Below are 9,000 nucleotides of genomic sequence, written 5' to 3'. Positions count from 1 at the left end.
CTCACGTAACTCAAGGAAAGACAAAGGGAAAAAAAGTTATAGATAAATACAGTAATGTTGTGTGGGAAGAGTATCGTTCCCCTCCTGTTGAATATTATGGTTACCATAAGGCAAGGACTTAGTGGTTAATTTATATAAATATTCATAACTTTGATGCTGTTTTAACATGACCAAGTGATAATTTCTGTTATATACGCACTGAAATAATAAGTTTGAAATAATATAAAAATAAAATTCGAATATAAAGATGCTTTTGTTTTTGTACGTGAATCGTGGGCTTTTGAACAAGTCTGTCACAGGCTGGATTTTTTTGCTTAAGGGAGCATTGTAGATTATTTGTGGAAATGATTATCGGAGTCAGCAGCGATGTCCTCTCTATAAAACCAGTGCTGTTACAACATGTAAAGGGGCAGTTCTTAATTAAATTACCAGTTACTCGTAATTCCTTATTCAGTTTGACTAAATGTATTATCCATTGTGATGTTTGGATAAAAAGAGTCTTTATATCGTGTCTCTGTTTAGGAATGTGGGGCTAAAGTATTGTATAACTAATTAGAAATTCTTTTATTAGACTGAAATGCCACGATATTGCTTTTCAGCCGCAAAAAGTGCATTTTAAATTGCCCCCACTTGTTCGACAAAAGCTTGTCTTTCATCCCCATTGATTTGGTATTCTCTCATCTTGAAAGTTTTTAAAGCAAACAGTGAGGCCAAGGAACTAACATATTGTTCACTTGAAAAAGAACCCGTTCTGTTTTTGGCAACACTTACTGCGGGGCCATTCACAGATGTCCTCATAAATAAGGCCTTCGCTGGGTCTGCAAGCAGTATTGATGGTCAGCAATAATCATTTTTTCCTTACTTATGCCACAGTATTTTCTTCCAGATATATCTTTCCGTAGCTAAATAAGAAAACAAGCTATTCAGATAAATCAAGCCTCAAGTAAAATATGACGCATGTATTTAAATGTAATTCTGCTTTTTGAAACCGTGTGCTGCAAGGCCATAAAGGCTAGTCGGGCTGTTACTAAGCATTTTTTGTTTAGATGACAATTAATAATTCAGGAGTCATCAACAGGTCACGGTTACCAGTCGAGCGCTCGAGGTGTTTTTGACCGGTCGAAAGCCGGGTTGGCCGTGGGTGTAAATGCCAGTGTTACGAAAGGGGAAGAAATCTGTACTTTAATCTCTGACTGCTTAGTGCCGTAACCTATACCGTAATAATTTAGCCTTGGTTAATAAAATATCCTATATATTATCCAACTTATTAATCATTTGTTAACACCTAGTTTGGAGAGCTGTAGTCATAATAGTGCCTATTTTGCCTCATACGCAACTGATAAATTCTGAAAAGAACGTTTTTTTTTTTTTTTTTTTTTTTAAATGCATATTTGAGATTCGATTTATACGCATTCCTAATGTCATCTATTGGCGGCTGTCTGTTTCGACATTGGCGGTTGTCATATCTTCGACCTCCTCACCATGCCGTGACAATAACCATACAATTTCGTGAAACACGAAAAAAAAATCTACAATCAAATAGACGTTCTGGGAAATTGATAAATGAATCTCTAAAACCTATTAAAATCGGCTTAGATTTTATTTATTTCTTGAAAGCATTTGGATGTTTTTTTTTTGTTTGATTTACCACTTTAACCGATATTTGCTATTTGTTGCTTATATTTTTGCTTTGCTGTTTTGCAGTGAACCATACGCAACATACCTCCAAGAGATACACAGATAATATTGCTGACTTCGGCTACCTTAATAAAAAACGATTTGCATTACCTTGATAATTCAGACCAACATTGCAAAATTTTAATTCCCTATAGGAAGAAAATGCTAGTCAAGGACACCATTCATAAAGTGTCCTGGGCTCTCCCTATGACAGGAGATCGCCGCGTTTCTCCTGTACAGTTCTGCTGGGCAGTTTTCCCTTTCGCGTATCTGATCGAACCTCAGCTTTCTGAGTTTACATCGGAGAAGGACACTTCGTTGTGAAATGCGAGAGATTGGATAATAATGTGGTGTGGAAAAATATGTTTTTTTGTATTTATAATTAAAATATGTTATATATTAGGCGAATGTATCATAGCTTTGTATGCTCTGTTTCAACAGAACTGTACACCCTAATTAAAATATTCAATTAATATTCCACATGAATCAATGTATATTACATGCAAATTGATTTCGTTACCAAATTTAATTATTTATGTTAATTTAAATTTACATTAAATTAACTATATTTTAATAAACAATAGAAATGAGTAAAGTAAGGTTACAGCTATAAATTAAGTCATTTTAAGTTGTTATAATTACATTATTGGTTATTGGTGAAGTGCGGCGAAGCAAAACTGGTGAACTAATTTTTGAAACTTTTGTTAGGACTTTACCTGTCTGTAAGGACAATGTCATCTTTCTTCGAATATTACGCTGCAGATTTGTTTGTATTCTTTGTTTTCTGACATCGAATAATACCATTTGCGCTTTACTTTTATTGGTAATTATGTTTATAATATTTAGAACCATGCAACAATTATGTGGCATATAAAATTTGTTTAGGTATTTTCTACAAGTATAAATAATTTCACTTTTTTCGCCTACAACATTTATCAGAAATGAAGGAGAACGAAAGACGTTCATATGTCAGTGTTATTTCATATTCTTGTAGCAACAGAGATGGGCTTAATCTAAGGGACTACAACAGAAAACATCGAAAATACGTCTAGCGCAGCTCATTGTAAAACTTTTAGCCAACTTTCGTATGTTATATTTTTGCTCAGTGGGTAGCAACCAGGGTGGCGTTTTCACATCACTTCCACTCAGTGCGTGAGGAATTTATATGCTCCTCCGAGTACTACAGTTTCCTCCCGCAGTCCGCTATCTTTAAATTACCTGTAGCGTGAATGTGCACGTGCGTATATTCCCCTTGCGACGAGCTGGCATCCCGTCCAAGGTGTACCCCAGCCATGTACTCTGTCCTGCCTGGGGTAGGATGCACCCAAACCCCCCCCCCCCCCCCACGACCCTGACCGAAATAAACCACGGGTGGTGGATGGAACTATTCTACCTTTGTGTAAAATATTAAATGCCTATCTCATCCATGAAATAAACGTTTACTTTTTTAAACAAATTATACACCGCACAATGGCTGTAGGCCTAAATGCCTTATCTAAAAGATGCGACCTTCAAAAATACCTTAAAGAGGAATCATTTATAGTGGATTTAATACTTAAAATGTCTTAGGCCTATTCTATAAATGTGAAAGTAATAGGCCCAATTGTCGTTATTTTATATTCCGGCAGTAGTACATATTCTCCGTTCTTATCGACGGTTTGTTTTGCTCCGTGTGTTCAGTGCAGAAAAAAGATAGTGAAGTAAAGTAAAAAGTGTTGTTTGAAATTTATCCTTCAGGGAGGAATTTACGTATTCGCTCTCAAATGGCTCAGGATAAGATGACTGGACAATTATTGAGCTGCCCTGAATAGTACGCCTCTCGTTAACGTTAATGCACATGTACGGAACACTGTACACAGTTTAGATACTTAGAACAGAAAATTACTCTATGTAACAGGTGGCCTACTTAGTTCGCTTATAAGGAATCCGTCGAATATCTCGATTCATCAGACATAGGAAAACTTAAAAACTCTCTTTTAACTTGTTGATTCGCTTCAATTGAAGTTCTGCTACAATTTAGCTAATTAAAAATAAACGCCCCCACCATCTGTCTATGTGACTCAAACTGAGGCATTAAAGTAGGAAACGTTACATAAAACCCAAGGGAATATTCACCCAGGTGTATTAACTACCTAGATTAATGTAAACATGCGCACAGATAGATTTTTTTTAGGAGAGGACGAACAATTTTCAATTTAAATGTGGTGCAATGCGGAATAAGGTGATGATTGATTATTCTTAAATACGTTGTAAATTATAACTTTGTGATTGCAAGAATTTAAATAAGCTTATGCAATTCACTCCGTATCGTTGAATCAGGTGAATAATAAAGTAATTAGTTTTTGATTATTTTAGATTATTAATAATAATAATAATAATAATAATAATAATAATAATAAATCACGGGAAATAATAGGCTATTATTTTACTTTAACTTTGAAGTTCTTAATACGTGGTGTTTCAATGAAAACGGAGGGATACATTATGTAAATGTTATTCTCTTATGAACAATTTGAGCGCAATATGCCTTAAACCTCTCAAGGGTTAGGGTTTCTGCGGGGGCAATTTTATATTTCTAATGGACAATTAATTGGAAATAGCTCCATAAAGCCAATTAACAATGAAACTGCGAAATCAAGCGCAAGTCTGACACCTACCTGCCAGAGTTGGAAGAGCTGGAATACACGAAGACAATCTGATTTAACCATTGAAATTACGCGGAACAGTCCATTGCATACCGTGAGCTACTACAACGACGCCTTTGCAGTCCAAAGCCTGACAATATTTGGATACAAGAAACTTTTAATATCAACATTCGGTTGTCTTTTGCTGTAAACTTGTTAATGTAACTCAATATATCGCAGGATTGGAAGCAGTAATGAGCACTCAATTTGGCATAAAATCGAACTCATTATCAGAGTTCGACATGATTGCTTAAGACAGAACAAGACGCGAAGCAGGTGTAATTGAGTTAAATTATTGCTATGCTTTTTGGTCCGTATTATATTCACCAGGTGATACCGTATTACACTGCAAAATTAGTGGATTTCACTCTTCATTTAAAAAAATAATAATGAGGAAATCATCTCACACCCAGAAGTCAAAATATATAAATTATTATTATTTTTAACTATGAAGCACTTTGGACATAAGCACTTATATATTTATCCAAAAAGTACTGTACAACTGTATTTTCATAATTAACTCCAAAGATAGCGTACTGTCCATTTAAAATACAAAACGGGTAAATTAAATATACACATTAGTTTCAATACAAATAGTCTCTCGTGTCTGCAACGTTAAAGACAATTCTTCGGATTACACCCTTGAATTGGCCATTCACATTTTTTGAATGGCCATTTTCTCGATGAATGTGACATTTTCTCCATGAGTTTATTGTCATTATTATTGTTCTTATTATTAATAATGACCTTTCTGTCAACAGCCAATAATAAATAAATGTCCTGTGATCGGAGAAGAAGTCAGTATTAAATGTTTGACATACCTTTCTTTAGTTCATAAGAGGAGTCTTTACAAAAATCTACTTGTGTTTGGCTCCTTAATTTGCTTTCCCTAACTAGAGCATCTGCTCTATTTAATACAGTCTGGTTTAATCCATTGAATTGTGTGGTGGACCCCGTGCTGGCTCCATGGCCGCTGTGCAGATGCCCAAAAGTCCCGTAGTTCGTGTAACCTGGGTAAAATGGTGATGTGTAGTAAATGGGTCTGGACAGGACCGTGCTGCTTGGAAAAGGGCAATGCGGGGATGATCGAGATGCAGAAGATTCGTTGGCTGCGATGACTCCGCTTTGACCCGTTCCCGGGGTCTGCGGTAGCTCGCTGTTACCCTTGCATCTGTCCGACGAAGTTGCTATCTCCGCGAGAGACCAAAGTTTAGGCTTGGGAGCAGATGGAGGCGAGTGAATCACAGACGTAACATTGCTGCCTCCGTTCAATGTGCTGGATGCGTGCACCGTTTCGGGTGACTTCTCTTGCACAGCAATCGGTGTTCCTCGTGGCAAATTTGGAGAAGAGGTGGTTGGTTTCGGAGATAAGGCCAGCGTTTCTGTCCGATGATCTTGCTCTCTTAATTCCGATTCAGTCAAAATGGGATCTGTCTCTTTCCCGGAATCCTCCTCTTTAAATCGATCACATGTAACTTCTCCTTGGTTTAATTTTTGTTCTGCAGAAGAATAATAAAAAATTACTGTAATAATAGACAACGTTATATACGTACGTATTTCAGTAGGCCATATGAGCTACGTGAAACAAAATAATGACATAATTAGCAACAATAACAACAACAACAACAACATAATAATAATAATAATAATAATAATAATAATAATAATAATAATAATAACAACATGCATAACCGAAATCAATTAAATAAAAAACACAATATGTAATTAATACAATTAATAATCTCCAGATTATTATTTTATTTATTTATTATTTCATGCAATTCCTCTTCATAAATAATATACATCATTAACTCGAAATCGATTTACTAGCATGAGTCGAAACGATCAAAATTAAATTAAAAATGCATTAATTTCATACAAACCTAATTCCGTGTCTGTCAAATCTTCCTTTCCGGTCGGCTTGTGTTCTTCATCGTCGTTTTTCTCTAAGTCAATGTTTTCATCCTCCTCTTCATCTTCACTCCTGTTTCTTGGGGTCCAAGTCATTTTGTTCTCCTTCTTTAGCCTTCTCCTGGCGTTGGCGAACCAGGTGGACACTTGTGTCAGGGTCATTTTGGTGATGATGGCCAGCATGATTTTCTCGCCCTTTGTAGGGTACGGGTTTTTACGGTGCTCGTTAAGCCAGGCCTTGAGGGTCGCAGTAGCATCCCGTGTAGCATTTTTGCGGTACGCAGGGTCCCCGTAGGGATATGAACCCAAGGGGGCTGCATAGGGGTGATATCCTAAAGACCCAGCCATTCCAGTCGCATGTTCGTATGGAGAGCCCTGAAATAACATTAGAAGGCAGACAGGAATAAAGAACTTTTCAAATAAAATGCATAAGAAATAAGAATGACCCTGAAAATATAAATAAATACATTTAAAGTGCACATTAAAATTATTCATTCAGATATTTTACAAACACAAGTACATTAGGCTACATGTACTCATGTTTTCAATAACAATAATAATAATCATAATAGCATACAATAATTGATTGCTGTATCGAATGTACAACCCAAGCGAAACTATATGTTGTGGCATTGATTAATTAGAATTTGCCTTACACGGTTAACAGAGTGCTTTTATAGAATTAAAGTAAATGAAATGTTCGGGTAAGTGAACTATTTCCTCGTAAAAACCGTCAGTTACTACATTATTTGTGACCTACTACGTCATTCAATTCGTGGAGGTTTTATTTTTTGATGTAATTAATTATCGATAAATTCCTTGTTAATCGTGCATTATTAATTAGTACTCCTTCATTCTAATACATATTTTAGGATTCTTAATAAGTGGTTTTTAATTTAGACTTATAGATCTGTTTTAATAATAAGAAAAATAATATTGATAATAATAATAATAATAATAATAATGCATCTTGTATCTGCTTATTAAAAGCATAGATTATTAAAAACAGAAGATTACTTAATTGGCAGAATTGACCGGTGATATAAGACAAAATATACTACATATATATACTACAGCTTTCACAATGCTAATGTGATCTTGCCGCGCTCAATTCCTAAAAAACAAACCAACTGACAATGCAGAGACTCACATTTTTACCGCATTTACAATGTTGTGATTCATTTGAAATTTAACAAGAGACTCATTTTGTTTTTTTTTTTAGATTTTCCCTTAAACCTCAACAGGAAAGTCATTGCGATTCTATGAAAGTATCAAACAAACTTGGCGAACAGAACAATCACTCCCTCCTATTCAGAGGAACGTTTATGTAGGTTAGAAAAAGTTTTTTGTGGAGATTACTTCATGCACTGTTTATTCAACGTGAATTTCTGTTGCCTGCGAAGACACTTACAACATACGAAGTGAATGTTGATGCCGCCGGATCCGTGGTGTATTGGAGAGTGGAGTTAAACCCAGGCGAGGGGCTCGTGAACGCTGTAGATCCAGCATATGGGGCAAAAGCAGACCCAGACGAAGATCTCCCAATTTCCTCGGTCCTTGGTCCCGATATCACGCTAGCGCTGTACGCTGGACACGAATACAGTGCCAGAGAGGCTGACGGCTGATACAAGTAGCCCTGAGGATACGCCATGGTAAAACAGAAAATAAGCCACTTATTTATGTATCCTTGCCTCTCTTCCTCTATTTGCGCATGTATTTTCTCATCTGAAATGAGAGAGTTGCACCGGCAGCCTGCCGTCTATTCCTCTCTATGTGCGGACAGTAAAAATAAATAAATAAAAAGGGTTTTAGCCGTAATATTTGATTGCTGTCAGCAGCAGCTGATCGTGTTTAGTTGTGCTCTCAGCGTTCTTTTTCGGTCTCACTCCCTTTCCCTCTTTCGCTCTCGTTCTCTCTCTCTCTCTCTCTTTCTCTCTCTCTCTCTCCCTCTCGCTGACTCTCTCTCTCTCTCTCTCTCTCTCTCTCTCTCTTTCTCGCGCATGCATTGCAGGATAAGTTTTTTGCAGTCGAGAGGGCGGGGGACTTTGCTTTTGGAAAATGTCCTGCCAAGATGCTAAGTTGGAAATCGAGTATTCTGACGCCTACCATGTGCATCACGCCCCTCCTCTTGGAGTGTAGGCAGCGAAGGAAGAGGCAAGATCATGCTGCGCTACCACAGCTCAGCCTAATGATCGACCCATCCGCCTCTCTCTCCCTCCCCCATTCACTCTATCCTCGCACTCTCCCGCCTTCTTTTTGTCTTCCTATTCTTTTCTTCCACTAACAAGGCGCATTGCTGCTCAGCTCAAGTGCTTTAGCCCCTTGATGGCAATCTTGCGCAGACCAATAGAGTATGTAATGAGTGATGAGTACTACAATTCCCAGGATGCTTTGTAAGGGTCTGGGGGTTTGGCAGAAATAAAATGGTTACCTGCATGTTGGCAGTATAGGGTCTCTGGTCTCATCTATGCCTAACATTACATGGTGTCAGAAGAGGGATTTTTTTTTTTGCTGAAATACAGTGCAAGCGTTAATGTAACTCGCGCTTAATTTCTATAGGAAAAACAAAACGCATAGTAGCGGCGCGAGTTACAAAAAGTTTCCGTTTCTCCATTTTTCTCCCCCACCGGTTGAAAAAAAAAAAAAAAAAAAAAAAAAAAAATGGCTTTAGCAGCAGTGCAAATGGCTCTTCCGGAGCCTTTCGATTTTTCCAAACCGGCTGAATGGC

At 37.1% G+C, this 9,000-nt stretch overlaps 1 protein-coding gene across 1 annotated transcript; it reads right to left on the bottom strand.

The window, feature by feature from the left end:
- Window positions 1-4,777: 4,777 nt before the first annotated feature.
- On the bottom strand, window positions 4,778-8,203 carry LOC125706159 (iroquois-class homeodomain protein IRX-5-like). The gene is made up of 3 exons (XM_048972723.1): window positions 7,684-8,203; window positions 6,245-6,647; window positions 4,778-5,860 (listed from the first exon to the last, which is right to left on the bottom strand). Exons 1-3 carry the CDS (start codon window positions 7,921-7,923, stop codon window positions 5,166-5,168), a joined length of 1,338 nt encoding a protein of 445 aa, XP_048828680.1. The 5' UTR covers window positions 7,924-8,203; the 3' UTR covers window positions 4,778-5,165.
- Window positions 8,204-9,000: the final 797 nt, after the last annotated feature.

The sequence above is a fragment of the Brienomyrus brachyistius genome, chromosome 13 (assembly GCF_023856365.1).
Source record: "Brienomyrus brachyistius isolate T26 chromosome 13, BBRACH_0.4, whole genome shotgun sequence".
Taxonomy (NCBI): domain Eukaryota; kingdom Metazoa; phylum Chordata; class Actinopteri; order Osteoglossiformes; family Mormyridae; genus Brienomyrus; species Brienomyrus brachyistius.
The sequence above is the reverse complement of the archived record's forward strand: the minus strand, read 5'-3'. Positions and strand labels throughout refer to the sequence as shown.

What these genes read in the sequence shown, in the direction of transcription:
- LOC125706159 (XM_048972723.1), bottom strand. Translation starts at nt 7,923, where the DNA reads ATGGCGTATCCTCAGGGCTACTTGTATCAGCCGTCAGCCTCTCTGGCA. An exon ending in CAACATTCACTTCGTATGTT is followed by an intron (nt 6,648 to 7,683) that starts GTAAGTGTCTTC and finishes ATGTTATTTCAG; the next exon opens with GGCTCTCCATACGAACATGC. An exon ending in TTTGACAGACACGGAATTAG is followed by an intron (nt 5,861 to 6,244) that starts GTTTGTATGAAA and finishes ATTCTTCTGCAG; the next exon opens with AACAAAAATTAAACCAAGGA.